The 17,611-nt window shown below is 38.6% G+C and overlaps 1 protein-coding gene and 1 long non-coding RNA gene across 5 annotated transcripts in view; one reads left to right on the plus strand and one right to left on the minus strand.

Moving 5' to 3' along the window:
- Window positions 1-17,611, minus strand: part of CNTN5 (contactin 5) — a 1,096,099-nt gene that overhangs the window by 279,800 nt on the left and 798,688 nt on the right. For all 4 annotated transcript variants that reach the window (XM_016134020.2, XM_016134019.2, XM_016134021.2 and 1 more), the window contains one exon: window positions 14,720-14,822. In XM_016134020.2, the coding sequence (XP_015989506.2) occupies window positions 14,720-14,822 (103 nt within the window). The remainder of the gene's footprint in view (window positions 1-14,719; window positions 14,823-17,611) is intronic.
- On the plus strand, window positions 3,986-16,600 carry LOC118602942. Its single transcript, XR_004951031.1, has 2 exons — window positions 3,986-4,275; window positions 9,313-16,600. It is a non-coding gene; the product is annotated as an uncharacterized LOC118602942 (long non-coding RNA).

Raw genomic sequence — 17,611 nt, forward strand, 5'->3', positions numbered from 1 at the left:
AAAGCATCCAGTCCTAGGTAGGGTTAAGTTTTAAGTATCCTGAGATTTTTGACAACTTTTTGGTTAAAATTTCTTCTACTTTTGCTCCATTAAAGGATTTCTCTGGTATCAAGATTACGTATCTTGTAAAATTTTTTTGGAGGGGGATAGGATAGGTGTTAAAACTGCTGAGGGATATACTGATTCCTTATATCCTCTTTGTGAATGTTAATGGTCAACCATTTTCTGATCCACAATAAAAATCCAGTGGAAGAGGTTATTCTATGAAAGCTCCAGGGAGGTTCACCCCGCAAAAAGCTGTTGGATGAATCTAAACTGATCCAAGTAAAAATCTCAGTCATTTTGGGATTTTGCTTTATGCCCTTGGTGGCTTGTCTAGTGTATTTCTAATTCTCAAACATTGAAATACTTAAGTGCGTACAAAAAAAAAAATTGCTATGATAAAATGGAAATTATTCTTAGCAACTGAAAAGTGGTATGGTAAGTTGAGAAAAGCATTAGTTTTAGAATCAGGAGACCTGGTTCTACCTCTATAGCTTGCTTGCTGTGAGGCCTTGTGCAAGCATTCAGGTTTTCTGATGAGGCAGTTTAAGTGGTCCTAAGATAGACCTAGAAAAGTTGGACATATGATACCAGTTAACTGTGACTTCGAAAGGAAACAAATATGTGACTTACTGGTTCTGTTTCTCTAGCACTAGATGACACCTCTGAGTGCAAAAGTAAATAAGTAAGTTAAACATTCCTTTCCATAGTTAGCACTATGGAAGAATGTTGAAAGTATAAAGAACATCAAATGAAGAAGCATCAAACCATTATGGCAAGCAAGCCCACATGTCTTTGACTAGCTCTTCCCTACTGAATATCAGTTTCCTATCTACAAATTGATATTGAGCTATGTGATCATCAAGGTTCTCTTAGCACCCATCTCCTTTGAGTACCACCTGAAATGAGGATGCATCCTTGGTTTCAACAATACTGAAGCAACTAATAGCTCAAAAGGGTAATTTTCTGAACTCCATAACGTACTGCTTTCCTCTGATATCTAAATATTTATTGATTTCTACATCCAGTGACTAACTCCTTCCCCAGATCGTCTATCAATCTGACAAGTGATTTGATTTTGGTTTGATAGACAAATATGCACAACTCTAATTTGTTTTAATTTCTACAGCCCTGAGTGACTGGCAGTTCAAAATAGCATTAATAAATAATTAATCTGTAACTAAAGAACAGTTTCTTTTAGGGACATTTGCTAGTTGCAGTCTGTGGGAAGTCTCAGAGGAATTTTTGTCATTCTCACAGTTACAATGGGACATGAGAACAGCCATTTGAGACAGCTTGGCTAAGGACTGAGGAAAAGAAAACATAAACTATAGCAAAAAACGACTTTATCAATTGATAACTGGTTACTTTCTTACTTTCAATAAATATATAAAAAGAGAAAAAAATTATTTGATGTCTTGGTTCCCTAACAGGCATTTGATGGAGTACAACAAAAGATGATTTGTAAATTCTATCTGAATGGGAGATAAGCAGGAACTAAAAAGGGCAGGAAATTGAATGTGTTCTTTTCTTCTACTTCACCACCTGGTTTCAGATGCATCTGGAAAGGTCATTCACGTAATTATTACAGTAACTGGTTCAAGGCCTTTTGAGCACAGCTGATCTGATTGTGTGTTAATGGCTGCAAAAGCAAGATAAGGAACATGTAAAGTAAAAAAAAAAAAAAAATCTGCCTGTAACACTATTAGCTTGCAAAATTGTCATAGTAGATGAACTGATGTTGTTTTATAGCATATGGCTTTTTTTTTTTTTATTACTGAATAACCCTACATTTACCCTTGTGCACAGGGTCGTTTCAGCATCAGTGACCAAATTTTATATCTCAGTAGTTGGTGACTATGTGACATAACGGGTGATCTTTCTGGGGTCTACAAAAGGTCACTTGATAAAATGAAAGATGACAAAAAACTGTAGCTAATATAATGTGGTCAGAATTTTCAGGGCCAAGACATGTGAAAGGCATCTGGGGACTTCTATCTGACCAAACCAAGGCAATAACACACCTCTTGTTACAAAAGATTGACCATATTTCTCATGCCTGAATTAAATTCAGTAAACATATTCAGCACCTGCTAAAAATAAAAATACTCTAGGGATCCAAAAATGTATTGCAGTAAAGATGACAGAAATACACACCACCTTAATGGGGGCAGGCTGGATGGAAAAATATGGGTGGTCATTAGTTCCAAAGGTAAGAGATTGGGTCTCAAGTAAAGCAGGCAGGATTTAACAGAGAAATGGCATTTGACCTAAGTCTTGAAGACTGAATAGCTGTGTGAGGACAGGATACAATAAGACTTAACATTGTAGATAAGTTCTTGGAAACTGTGACTTATGCAAAACTCTAAAGAAAACAATTTTACCATAGGCTAAATAGGAGTTAAGCTCCTACTTCTGGTCACAAAAACATCACCAAACTTCTAAGCAAAGATTCCAAACACTTCTAATATTAAACATTAAAATAAATGTGAGCTATATGTACATTTAAGAAAGATTAACAAAAGCAAGTAAGATAATTATTCTCCAACCTGTTTATTCCAGGTCAGGGTCACAGTGGCCAGAGCCCGTCCCGGCCGCTCAAGACACAGGTGGGACCCATCCTAGATGGGATACTCTTCTGTTTCAGGGTGTGTTCACACCCACACCCACACTCACTCAGACTGGGGCAATGTAGACATGCCAATTTACTTCATACGCACATATTTGGGATGTTGCGGAGATACTGGAGTCCCAGGGGAAACCCGTGCAGACATGGAGAGAATGCACAAACTCCAAACAGACAGCAACCAGGGATGGGAATTAATTTTTTTTCTCTTGAACATTATAACAATACAAAGTTAAATGTTGAATGAAACACTGTTATTTGAGGGCCTGCTGTATTTTAGACTGAGGGAACAGTTACAGGACTACAGAAGGACTGCCAAGAGGGGGTGCTAGAGGGAGCCTGCAAGGCTAGAGGAGAGAAAGGGACACACTTTTCCCTCTCTGTCTGGTTCTTGTCTTCTTGAGATTCATGTGACTTGAACCTTAGCAGGGCGCCCTTCCTGAAGCAGCAATGTAACCTAGGTTGAGTTTTTCCAGCACTTGTAGGACAAGCCCTAGAGATGGAAGCTTCTTCCAGCAGTTACTAACTATATATACTTGAAAGCTCTCATTTTACTCTGTTACCTAGTTAACAACTTATATACATTAGATTTAAAACAGTACAACCAGTTGAAAATGTCACCAACTTTCAATTATATACAACATATAAAGAGAATTATTAAACTGAAATATTTATTAGGGTCCTAAGGGATTCTAACTATAAAGTAAGAATAATGACAATAATGGCAGATTTTCTTTCTCTTGAATTTTCTCTGACCCATGACATTATCTCATGTATTTTTAATAGGCCAAACTGGGAAATTTCTTTGTATTGTATTCTTTGTACTATGTCAGAGTGCTGTTCCATTGTATTCACAAACTATGTTTTTACTCTCTTGAAAAGGATGTTTACCTCTGTGTAATCTGTTCTTAAAGGTGTTCATAGGATTAAATTAATGCAGCCATAATTGCACAGAAAATTTAAAAATATATAACCTGATACTTTTTCTGTATTTTTAAAGGAAAATAGCAGAAGACAAATAATTTTAGGTTAGAATTTTACTATCTTGTCAGGAGCCCTTACAAGGCACTGAAGGTGTCGCATAGCTAGAAGTAGCTGCTAAATCTGCTTAAACAATGGTTTTAGGAAGCAGGATTTTAAGTTAAACATTACTGACCCTGGTGAGGAGATCTGCCTCATAAAGAAACCTTTTTTAAGATAATGGAATGATTTACAGCCTTGTAAACAAGAATGTTTATGCCCTGAGAGAAGGATATTCATGATTTACGGGAACTAGGATGACATAGTGTTTAGTAAACAGCAGCATGCCTAGAGCTAAGCTTATCTCTCTGTGCTTAGGTATAAATAGGCTGGGCTAAATAAACTCCGGGTTGCAGCATTGACTGTATGCCCTCCTGAAGAACTTTCCTGTCTCCTGTTTTTTTCCCCCCTCAGGCTTCACCCCACTCTTTTAGGTGTTGTTCGATCTCTGCCGGTGGGCTCCGGCAAGTGGCGCCCGAACAGGGACCTGAAAGCTTAGGATGGAACGTTGACGGAACGTTGAGGTGAAGACCACCACCGCAGGAAAAAGGGGGCCCCCTGAGTAAAAAGTCAAGTAAACGGCAAAGGTGAGTGCGGTGGAACAGTACGGGAGTAAAAAAGACACCGCGTGAAGTGAGCTCTCAGAAAAGTAAGGGTTGTGGTGTTTGTAAATACATAGAAAGAGAGGAGAGTCAACTTAATAAAAGAAAGATGGGAAATGGAAACGGTCGCATGCTTTCTGTACTATGCTTAAGAATATGCTCAGTCTATGGGCTTTTATTCGAGACAGCCTAGATCCTAGGCACGAGAGGGAAAAGGTGAATGAGGATGGTCAGGCAACTTGGAAAGAGAATGAAATAGCCTTCCGCGCCACCAGCAGAGCCTGAGCCTTCCCTTGAGTTTTTATTTTCTAAACACGGAAAGGAACCATTAGATCCTGGGGATGCAGAGCAATTAGAGGAGAAGGCAGCCTGGTATCACAATAAGGAGAGCCCCCCATTTATAGTGTTAGCTAACCCAGAAAAATCCACGTCTCTGGAAGACTGTCTTAAATGCTTACAGAAGACAGTTACCAACTTAACTATTCAGATGAGACAACCTGGTGATAGACCATTAAAAATACCAGAGCCAGGGACGGAAAGAGGTCCAGGACCTCCCCCTCTTTTAGAGGAACTCCTGCTGGATATAGCCATGGCACAGCGACCTTCCCGGCCACAGCCCTTGTCCTTAGTACGGCCTTCGCTTGTCCCCATTGCAGGCTTCGCTATACAAGGCTGTAGAGCATGCAGAGAGTATGGAAGGACTTCACTTGGCATGCCCTGTGTATGAGGACAATGGTGCTCAAGGACAGAGAGTCTAGCTATAGGCCTATCGCTTTTAAACAGCTGAAGGAATTGAAACTTACCTGTACTCAATATGGCCCTACCTCCCCATTCACACAGGCGATGTTAGAATCCTTGTCCCTTGAGGCTCTTACTCCTTCTGATTGGAAACAACTGGCTAGAGCATGCCTAACAGGGGGAGATTTTTTGCTGTGGAAGTCTGAATTTTTGGAACAGTGTGAGAGAACAGCAGAGCTTAATAGAAGCCAAAATCCTCCTCTCCCCACGACTTTTGAAATGTTAGCCAGTGAGGGTCAATTCCATGAGAATAATACACAGTTGGAATTTGATCCCGGAGTGTATGGTCAAGTAAATGCTGCTACTAAGAGAACCTGGTATAAACTGCCTTCTATAGAAAGACAAACAGAAGATTTATCTAAGATAAGGCAGGGACCTGATGATCCATTTCAGGAATTTGTGGCACGGCTTATGGAATCAGCTGGAAGACTGATAGGGGACACGGAGGCAGGTACACTTTTAGCAAAGCAGCTGGCCTATGAGAATGCTAACTCTGCATGTCAGGCTGCCCTCAGACCATTCAGAAAGAAGGGAGATCTTGCTGATTATGTTAGTCTATGTTCTGACATTGGGCCAGCATATATGCAGGGTCTGGCCATGACCGCAGCATTATAAGGGAAAACTGTAAAAGAAGTGCTATTTCATCAGACTAGAAATAGTCAAGGCATATCTATCGGCGGCCCTGGCCATTGTTTTGAATGTCAGCAACCTGGGCATTTTGCCCGAAATTGTCCTCATCAAAACCGGTCCCCGCAGAAGCCTCCGCCTCTCCCTCGGGGACTATGTCCTCGATGCGGAAAGGGTAATCATTGGGCTCGGGATTGTAATTCCACAAGAAACTTTCGGGGTCGATCTTTGTTGGGAAAAGGGAAGAGGCCCGCCTCAGGCCCCGCAACAATGTTATGGGACACTTCAGACTTTCATTCCCCAGCAAGGAAATCTGTTCAGGACCTCCACAGAGCAACCTCAGGCAGTGCAGGACTGGACCTCAGTTCCTCCACCTACACGGTACTTACTCCTGAGATGGGAATGCAAGCCCTTCCTATTGGAATTTATGGGCCTTTACCTAAGGGCACGGTTGGATTGTTATCAGGGAGAAGTAGTACCATCATGAAAGGAATATTAGTGCAGCCAGGGGTTATCGATGAGGATTATACAGGGGAGATAAAAGTAATGACTCACTTGCCTGCAGGGATTTCGGTTATACAATCGGTCCAGCGCATAGCGCGGTTGCTGCTGCTGCCTCAGGTGCAAATTAGGAATGCCTCAAAAAGGAGTCAGAGAGGGGATGCGGGATTTGGATCATCAGATGCATATTGGGTCCAGGCCATAGGAGCTCAATGCCCGGAGCTTACCTTAACTATTAATGGGAGAAACTTCCGAGGCTTGCTGGATACTGGGGCTGATGTTTCGGTTTTTACTGTTGAACAATGGCCTGTGGCATGGCCCAAACAGCCTACTATGACACAATTACAAGGAATAGGTCAGAGCCAAAGCCCAGAACAGAGTAGCAATGTTTTATCTTGGAAAGACGCAGAAGGCCATAACGGGACATTTCAACCATATATTGTTCCAGGTCTGCCAGTTAATCTATGGGGAAGGGATGTCATGAGAGAAATGGGAGCGTATCTGTATAGTCCCAGTGAGCCTATTACTCAGCAAATGTTTAACCAGGAGCTTTTACCTAGTCAAGGATTAGGAACCAAGGACCAGGGAATTCAAGAGCCTTTAATGCCTGTTCATAGACCTCAGAGAGCAGGCTTAGGGTATTTTTAATGGAGGTCACTGGACAACCTGTACTCCATGCAGATCCAATCACGTGGAGAAGTGAGGATCCTGTGTGGGTGGATCAGTGGCCTCTTACTAAAGAAAAATTACAGCTGCTGAGCAGTTAGTACAGGAACAGCTTGACAGCGGACATATCATTCCTTCTAGCTCTCCCTGGAATTCTCCCATTTTTGTTATAAAAAAGAAATCGGGTAAATGGAGATTATTGCAGGATCTTAGAAAAATTAATGAAACTATGGAACTGATGGGAGCTTTGCAACCAGGATTGCCCATCCCATTGGCTATACCCAGAGCCACATACAAAATTATTCTTGATTTAAAAGATTGTTTTTATACAATCCCATTAGTCTTGAAGACTGCAAGAGATTTGCTTTTAGTGTACTGTCAACTAATTTTAAAGAACCTATGAGGAGGTATCAGTGGACAGTATTACCTCAAGGGATGGCTAATAGCCCTACTCTGTGTCAAAAATTTGTGGCTCAAGAAGTGGGTGAAACTAGGCTAGCTAACCCAACGGTATACATCGTCCATTGTATGGATGGCATTCTTTTGGCGGAGAGAGAGGAAGGACTGCTGCTGGCAGCCTAGGCTCACCTGCGAGAGGCTCTTAAGGAGCAAGGGTTAGTTATCGCTCCAGAGAAAGTACAGACAGAACCTCCTTATTCTTATTTGGGGCATAGATTATACCCAAAAGCTATATTGCCTCAGAAAATTCAGTTGAGAAAGGACCAGTTATTAACATTAAATGATTTTCAGAAGCTATTAGGTGATTAATTGGCTTAGACCACGCTTAAAAATTTCCACGGGCAAATTAAAACCCTTGTTTGACATTCTCAAGGGGGACCCTGCTCCTACATCAAAAAGGGAATTAACAGAAAATGGTCGGCTCGCCTTACAGAAGGGAGAGCAGGCCATAGAGCAACAACAGGTGCATTATGTAGACTACTCACAGGGATGAGCCACCTATGTCCTAGCCACCGCGCACACGCCCACTGCAGTGTTGTGGCAAGGTGGTCCACTGCTTTGGTTACATTTGCCTGTGTTACCAGCTAGAATGTTGACTCCTTATTATGAGTCTGTAGCTTGCTTAGTACAATTGGCTTGAGAAGAATCTCACAAATATTTTGGGGCAGAGCCTTCTTTAATTGGCATTCCCTTTACTAAGCAACAAATAAACTGGTTATTTCAGAATGATGATGCTTGGGCTATTGCCTTTGCCTATTACCCCGGGGTTATAGACAATCGTTTTCCCAAAGACAGATTGTTACAATTTGTAGATAATCATGCTTTAGTATTTCCCAAGGTTATGAGACAAGGGTCTATAAAAGATGCTCAAGTAGTTTTTACTGATGGGTCTTCTAAAGGCACTGCTGTTTATGTGATTCGAGATCAAACACAAGTTTTTCACACTCTTCCCGCCTCTACTCAAACTGTAGAACTCAGAGCAGTAGCTGCGGTATTTGAAACCATGACTTATTGTCCTTTTAACCTGTAGCCATTATATTGCTAGAGCTTTGCAGGTTTTAGAAACAGCGGCATATATTGATACTGCTAACAATTAGGTACGAGAGTTTTTTCTCAAGTACAGAGGTGCCTGCATGCACGTACACATCCGTGTTACATGGGACACATTCGAGCCCATTCTGGGCTCCCGGGACCTCTGGCAAGAGGAAATGCTCTTGCTGACCAGGCTACTCGGTTAGTAGGCCTTACTCAATTAGAACTAGCACAGCAGTCTCATGCTTTGCATCATCGAAACAGTCAAAGCTTGAAAAAACAGTTTCATATTTCTAGAGAAGCTGCTCGACAGATTGTTCGCCAGTACACTACGTGCCCAGAGCATCACTCTGTGCCTCATTATGGAGTTAATCCTAGAGGTTTAACACCTAACCAGTTGTGGCAAATGGATGTTACACACATCCCAGAATTTGAAAAGCTAAGGTATGTGCATGTAACAGTTGACACATACTCCGGGTTTATTATAGCTACAGCTCAGACTGGAGAAGCTACTAAACATGTTATTTCTCACTGCCTTAGATGCTTTGCTGTGGTAGGCCAACCCTCTGTAATAAAAACTGATAATGGCTCAGGGTATACTAGTCAAGCATTCCAACTTTTTTGTTCACAGCTCTCTATAGTACATAAAATGGGTATTCCATACAATCCTCGAGGTCAAGGAATTGTAGAGCGGGCCCATGGTGCTCTCAAAAATGAGTTAAACAAAATAAAAAAGGGGGAGCTGTACCCTACCTCCCCACGAAACAGTTTAAATCATGCTCTTTTCATTTTAAATTTTTTAACTGTGGATGCCCAAGGACTTTCTGCTGCAGAGCGTTTGTGGCATCCAAAGACTCAGACCACTTATGCACGGGTACATGGAATGGCCCTGACCTGGAATTAATATGGGGATGAGGGCATGTTTGTATTTTTCCACAGGATGCTGAAAATGCCAGGTGGCTCCCAGAAAGATTGGTCCAGTTCGTGGGGACTTCCCCTTCAGAAACAACTGCTCCTGATGGTGACCTTAATGAGCCATCTTCTGATGGCTAGTGGAGAGCTGTATTGGACTTATGTATCTGATCCACCTATTTTGCACCCATATGTATGGGAAGGCCCAGAGATTGTGGCTCCGGGATCGGACTACCAATTTGTTTCCTTAAGAATGGAGCAATGTCTGGCTGCTTAACAGTGTCTGTGAAATCTTTGTCTGAAAGTGGGCAAGTCATACATCTTTGCTCACCGAGTGGAGAACAAAGAATCTTGGGAGACCCTCCGCAGTCATTTCCTCCATGTGGAAAAGAAATATGAGTCAACAACAAATTTGTATTTTGGAAAAGATGTTACCTGGACAAGCCAGTCACTTTTAATGTAACAGGAACAAAACGATATATTTTGAACTGGTCTGGTAATTTAACCAGCCCCAATAATCAGAACCTTAGCTTATCTGTGGGATTATGGTGGACTGACAATGGATTCCCACAGACTTATATATGGAAGCTTGCTGCCGCTATGGACAGTGTTGCTAAGGGGGGTCCCATTGGAGATAATACCAATATGATCATGATAGACACAGCTAGAAATGTAATTGCGTGTATAACTCCACCTTATGCATTATTAATAGATAATATTAACATTACCATGGAAAAGGATAATTTCTATGGAATACTTCAATTCCCTGCTAAAGATTCGGGCAGAGATGCATGGTCTCAAGCTCCAGGCTCAGGCTTGAGCCAGTTATATGTTGCATCTCCCATTTGCAGAGGCTGGTAGTCAAAGACAGGTAAGAATCCTTCAAGGCTGGGACCAACCTAAGACAGGGCATGAATGCCAGAGATTCATGTACCAATGACAGGTAAGGCCCAGACCTGTGGAGGGTTGCCTAAGACAGGCACAGTCTATCTGCGCCATAAGTACAAAGTCAACAGAAAAGCTATAAACTATAAGTTTTCTTCTAAAGAAACCTCTACTTAAATCTCAACTCAGCTAACATCAAATGGTTTCTCTATAGGCTGCTGCAGTAGAATACAACAGACATGTACTAGTTACTCCTAGAAATCTCACCGCAAATAGAATTGTAAAATATTGAGTAGAGAATTTATGCATAAAGTAACTGTGATATGCTGTTTCGGTGTTGGTTAGTTCTGTAAAGATAATTTCCCTAGAAAAAATGGGAAATGCTTACTTAAAGAGTATCCATAGGGAAACAAAGGTGTAAAAAGACTTGGAAAATACAGCAAAGTCTTAAAAATTGGAGGGAGTTTACTTATTTAGGCAATAAAAGTCTGTTTTAGACATATGGAAGGTTAGTGTCAAAAGAATGCTCCCAAGCTGTTCTCCAGCTTCAACAAGGTGGGGAGGGGGTGAAATTCCAATAGTACTGGATTAAACTAGCAGAATTAGGTTGGGTATAATGTAAAAGTTTTTGACAAAAAAAAGTTGTCACAGGAAAAATGTGTTGTCAGCAGAGGCAGTAGGACTCGTTCCCTTCACGGCTCTAAGAATATAATAATATCCATTTGCCTTCTAATAATGTAGATGTAATGTTTCCTGAAAGGAGAAAAATGGTCTGGGTCAAGGTTGGAAATAAAAATTTTTTAAATTCTCCTTTGCTGACCACTCATCAGCCCTCTCAGGCAGAATATTAAGAGTAGAAGTCAAGAGGCAGGCCACCTTAATTAGCTGCCTTTGGGCAACTACATTATTTCATAAATTTTTAAGTGGTTGGTGGCATATGTAGGGAGTAGACATGACTTTTCTTGCTCAGCAGTCAGCCCAGAGACTTTAGTTAGGAAAGAAGGGGTATCTTTGCTGTTTCCCAGGTCTATTTTTAAACAGTGGACTCAGTACTCTTGAAAAGAAATTAGAAACAGTGGTTGAAAAACAAATTCTACCCATCAAAGGAAACAAACAAATCTTTCCTAAGGGTCAATAAAGAGAAGTGTTCCCCCCCGCCCTGACCCTCCCCCCAGGGGGTGGCGGTGGTGGTGGGGGGTTTGTTAAATAGTAAGAATGAATAAATGTGATAATAAGCTTTGAGAAGAAAATCAAAAGAAAAGGAGAAATCATAAGTCTAAGAGAGAAAGATACTGCTGGAGTGAGGCCAGGATAGGAAAAGATGTGGCTTAGAATACAAGTGTAAATTTGGACCTAAAATGGAAAAGATGAGAGGGCAAGAGACAGGTGTGGAGTGGATATAGGTGGATTCGTTTAGGACAATAGGAGTTAGTCAAAAGCCTTTATGCATAAATAAGCTATTATTTATTATCTGTTAATGACAAATAGTTGATTGGCTTAAGTAGATACAATATTTCTGAGTTCATTAGTTTCTTCAACAAATATTTCCTGAATTCCATCTGTGTGCCACGTACTGTGGTAGGCACTAGGAATACATAAGTGGAGAATGCACTCATGATTCCTTCTCTCAGGTGCTGTAAAACTCAACGAAGGGGATTTGCTGCTCATTCAGTTTGCCTCGCTTACTCTCCTCTTCTCCCACACTCTCTGCCTTGCTTTGCATACTGCCAACTGCATCCTCTGGGCCTACAAGCTGGCTTCTGGCTATCTTCAGCCATGAGAGCCATCCGAGGAGGTTAGAAGGAATGAGAAAAAAGAAGTCAGGATATTAATTTCCTGACCTTTTCCTTGGCTGTGCTCTTTTAATGCATATCTTCATAACTATGGTTAACCACAGCTTCTGCTGGGTGGCCCTTGGCTCATTTTTCCATGTCTTCGCTGTCTCTGGTTCTGGTGACACTATCTTCTCTTTGCTTATTCTGGCTTAGGGGTAAGAATAATATCTTGCTATCACTAGTCTACTAATGCCTCAGTTTCCTTTCTTGGTCCTCTTAATTCTGCTTACAAATCTTTAATTTGTGCCTTTACTAAACTCTTTTGAACCATCTGAATTGGATCCTGTTTTCAGTTGGATTCCTGATTGATGCAGAGAGAAATTTTTTGAAGTAGAGAAACACAAAAGTAAATAATTTAAAACTGTGCTAAAAGTTATGAAGAAAGAAATACAAGTATTCAGGTAGAGAATGATGAGTGTGAGTTAGAGAAGGTATTCAACGATAGCCTCTTTAGAAGCTGAAGGGTAAAGGATAAGTGGGATCCAACATGGAAAGAATAGAGAAGAGTGCTCCTAATAGAGGGAACAGTGAGTACAAAGGCTAGACAGAAAATAGCTCAATAAGCTCTATGCCAGAATTTGATTATAATACCATATGAGGAACACGTGCTTGAAACACTCCATGTGAACAGAATGAGAGCAAAAATCCACTTGAATGGCAAGGTCCTCCTTGATAGCCAATGACAAATACTAAAGTTCTAGGACAACAAAAGATCCACTAGAGAACCATGTAACTGTGAAAGTGCAAGCGGCTCAGGTGATCTGTGGGAACTAAATATATGCTTAGGTATTAATTTGAAAGTGCTGTGATCACATTGGGATGCACTGATGATCTTCTCCTGTGATATGTGCTGTAAAAGCATTAACATAAGTAAAGATGTTATTCTTTGACCTTTTTACTTTCATCAGAATGGTGGGGGTTAGGTAAAAGTAGACCTCTTTATAACTTTTTTTTTTAATTCATAATTGTAACACTTCCCCAAAAGGAAATCACATGAACAACAGAGACTATCTTGACAGTGTGTGTCTTCTTTATTTTCCTGTTTACTTATTTATTTGGAGCAAAGTGGGGAGAGGGCATAGCAAAGAAGGAACGAAGAAGTTGGAGAAAATAAAGTATTAAAATAACATTTTGACATTGGATCTTACCTAGAAAGAAAGGGACTTTAATGATCAATTTACCAAGTATATTTAAACTTTCAGAAGCAAACATCTAACTTATAAATAAGCTTGCCTGGGAAAATATTCTGTATTGTTTTTACTTTATAAATCCAGTTCTCTAATTTGTTTTATAATCTGACCGCCCTTTGTTTGTGGCTTTAGTGAAAATATTGGCATTTAAGAATTATTTAACTGCAGGATATACTAAAACCTTTGACATCAAACCAAAATATATTATTTTTGTATTTGTCAGAATTAAGCGGCTTACTTTGAACATTTTCAGGCATTCCTGACACAACAACATGGACAAATGGTGAAAAATAAGATTTTTAAAGTATTTTAAACATATGCATTTAACTATATCTTTGCGTTTAGAAGCCTTCTTCAGTTATCTGCCCAAATACTTCCTTGATGAATTTTAAGTTCTTGAAACATATTTTTACTCATCATTTAGTTAAAAGAATGACCACACAATTTGTTTTTTTTTTAGTTTATTATGATCCTGCTTCTACTTAGATCGAAGTAGAATTATGCATATGTACTATTTCAATCTATCTTGAAATTAGAAAACATAATGTTTACTATGTTTGTGCCCTAAACCTTATTTTACTAGCTAAATTTCTCATATTTACTAATATTTTCCTCACCCATAAGCTAAATCTACCTTAAGCACATTTATACAGCATTTTTTTTTAATCTCTAAGTACTTTATAGTTATGCTGCCAGTAGCTCACCACAACTGAAGTAAATGATTAGTAACTCTGATAGAGATGCAGTTATGCAAATTATAATTATAGAGTCGAGAAAGGACTCTGAGGTCTTATCACCCTAAACAACAACAACAACAACAACATTCTGTTTAAAATAAATCATAATGCTCTAATCAAATATAATCAAAATTCTGCTTCTGCCTCTACATCCAATACTCATATTGTAAACATCATTGACAAGTAATTATATATCATGGGATTTAAACTCAGAAATAGAATCATTAAGTATAGCAGGCATTAAAATGTGATATAAATCATCTTTCTGATTTGGGAAATGATTACATGTTGTACATATTGACAGCTGGTGCTATCATGCTATCATTACTTCAGAAGATACTTTAGTAATCTATTGGCTCACTGTAATTATTATCTTTATGATTTTTATACCATTGTCTTATTATATCTTATCAAAATCTATATTCTATACATGAGGAGCAGGTAGTGCCTTATCCTTTTATCCTCTTTTTATTAATATCATTGCTGAATAAAATTTAAGAATACTGGAATTTTAAGACACATAGGCAGAAGTGTAATCCTCTTCCTTTATTTAAAGAAGTTTCCTTTATGTTAAAATAGCAAAACTAAATACATCATTGTTCATAGAAATGATTAGAAAGATAATTATAATTGGTTACTTCATCAATTCCCATTTGCCCTTCTTATAAAAAAAAATAGACAAGGAACTTCTGGAAAAATAAAAGCCAGCAAAATAAGTGATTCAAAAATAAGATATATCACATTTTAATAAACAGTTGTGTCTAATTATAGAAGAATATGTACTTACTTGCCAAGTGCAAAGCACTCCATCTTAACAGTTGTTCCCTTAGCAGCTGTAACCGTGAAAGGAAAATGGACCTCAATTTTTGGCTCATATTCTCCCATCGCACCTGGGAAATAAAGAATAATCTTTAAGCATAAAACGGATGTCACAGTTTCTTTTCAATCCTGTGGATGGTTACATTGAAAAGCACTGCGGTTAGGTTGTTAATGTTTGTTTGATGACTGCTAAATTTTTGATGCATTGAAATAAAGAGTACACTTAGATTCAATCGTTATGGTGAAATTCTTATCTTTGCTTAAGGATTGGATTTTATGTATGTTCATACCTTTAAAAAATTTTTAATTAAACTTATTGGGGTAACATTGATTGATAAAATCATAGGTTTTAAGTGTACAATTCAATAATACATCAAAAGTGTATTGTACTGTGTGTTCACCACCCAAAGTTAAATTACCTTCTGTCACCATATATTTGATCCCTTTTATCCCTATTCACCTCCCTTTTCCCCCTCTTGCCCTCTGGTAACTACTAAACTATTGTTTATGTGCATGAGGCTCTGCACAAGTAATAAGCGTTGGAGAGGTTGTGGGGAAAAGGGAACCCTTATATACTGCTCGTGGGAATGTAAAATGTTCATAAATAACTTCTAAAATACTAATTATTTAGTGTTAATCAATATTGATAGTTTAGGTATCGATTATACTACAGAGGAAATAAATATTTATGAGCATTTCTCATGGTAAATAATTGTTGATTTTTAAAAAAATAAGTAAAGGTATCCACATTTTAGGAATACCAAATAAATGAATACTTATTTACTAAGTCAACATACATTTATTGAACATCTATAATATGCAAGCATTTTGCTAGGCATCGTGGGCATTATAAAGATAAATCAGCCATGGATTGTGTACTTAAACTCTTGACAAGTGTATTCTTAAAGAAACAACAAATAACTCAAAATAATTGTAAAATTATCAAAACTATATATCAAAATAATTGTAATGCAAGATAGAACGTGATGAGTGCTATGAACGAGGTATTCTTAAAGCATTTGAGGGGATTATAAGAATGGTTATAAGAATACAGACTATATAAGAATACAGCAATACAGGAAAAGATAGGACACAAAGTAAATGGAACTGTGATGAGAACAAAGAGAGATGGAAAATCACCAGAAATAAAAATACCAGTTTTTCTGGCACGTTGAAATGTGAAGGGAAATAATCTAGACACATTTGGAAATATAAATGAAGTCTAAAAATAGAGAGACTTGATCATCAGAGTAAGACATTCAAACTTTAATCTGTAAATAATCAAGAGTCACAGAGGTTTTGAATAGGAGACTGGCATTTTGCTGATACATATATTAAATGAAAGCCGATGACTCATTTTAGAAGTATTTAGTTGAATACCTATTAGATATTCAGAAGGAGGGATCTGACTAGATAATGCAATGAGAGAAGGAAGCTCAAGATAAGTTCTGGACAGGTTATATATACACTTAGATGACAGTTGAAGCCATGAGATTGGTTAGGGTTTTCACCTGTCAGAAAATAGTGCACTAGCTGAGGCCAGGTACAGTCCAGTACCTAGTGCTCTCAGGCAGCCCTGGAGCTAATTTCCTCTCAAAAAATAATTTTTAGGAAATCTCTATGTGTAAAGTACCATAGGTGACACAGTTATGAGTTAGCACAAATGCTTTTCTGAGGATTTTGCATGTGTGTTGGGGGGTATCTTTGTTTATAGACATATGTGTGTGTGGGATGAAAGAGGAAAGAAAGAAACAGGCAGAGTTAGATAAATGGCCTAAAAAATTCAGGCAAGATACACTGTACATACAAAAGCAGGAAAGGTTACCTTTGGCAAAAAAAGAAAAAAAAACTTATGTATTCATAATTAATTATTTTATTTATTCACTCATTCATTATTGATTTGAGATGGGCCTTGAAGGAAGAATGTAGACAACTTCAGATGGAAAGTGTTTAAATTCACTGAGGACAGAAAGATTATTTTTATTTGTTTGTTTGTTTGTTACTATTTTTCTGAAAAGCAGCCAGAGAAAATATCATTGATGTTTTCTCATCAAAGAGATTAGGCTTCTGGACCTGCCTGGCTCTGCTAATGACTAGACTGTACCATCTCTGACAGGTCAGTGACCTGTGTCTCATTTTTCTAAACCGAGGGAATAGAGAATTATCATTAATGTAATGTCCTGTTCTAACAGGTTAACTCCCTCAATTTTTTCCCAGTTTTATGTTTACTGCGTGCCAAGAGCCTGATATACAGTGAGTGAACTGAGTGATTAGTACTATCATTTCATTCAAAACAGATGGTTAAGCACTTCTCTATCTCTTTCTAATGTTTTTTCTCTTTTATGTCTTTTTTTCACATCCTCCTCCTGCTCTACCCAACATTTTCCAAATTCTTTTATTTTATTTCCTCCTGTTTTCTTTTTTTCCTGTGTCTTTCTTTCATAGAAGGGTTTGGTGTGCTAGTGATATCTTGCTGAGTTTATCCAATGATAAGTTTATCTTTAACATCCTCATACTTGTTAAACCCCCATACGAAGACTCCCAGACATCCTGTTTGGTGGCTACCTTTGACTACCCATCTGAATCGGTCCCTAAAGTCAGCTTCTAATCTCTTCATCTAATCTCAACATTACTCTGTAATATTCTTGTTCCTTGTCTGCCTGTTAAGCTGATGGTTTCATAATACTTGATTTATTATGATGCTTATTAAACTTCATACTGTTACTTGCACAAGTCCCTGTGAATGCTGGCAGTTGCTGAGTACTGTAGAATGTTGTAGAAGGGCAGTAAAAGTAAGGTTGAATTTAGAAAATGTTTTTTTTTTTATTAAAATTATTGGGGTGACACTGGTTAATAAAAT

This window comes from Rousettus aegyptiacus, unplaced genomic scaffold (genome assembly GCF_014176215.1).
Source record: "Rousettus aegyptiacus isolate mRouAeg1 unplaced genomic scaffold, mRouAeg1.p scaffold_m13_p_5, whole genome shotgun sequence".
Lineage (NCBI taxonomy): Eukaryota > Metazoa > Chordata > Mammalia > Chiroptera > Pteropodidae > Rousettus > Rousettus aegyptiacus.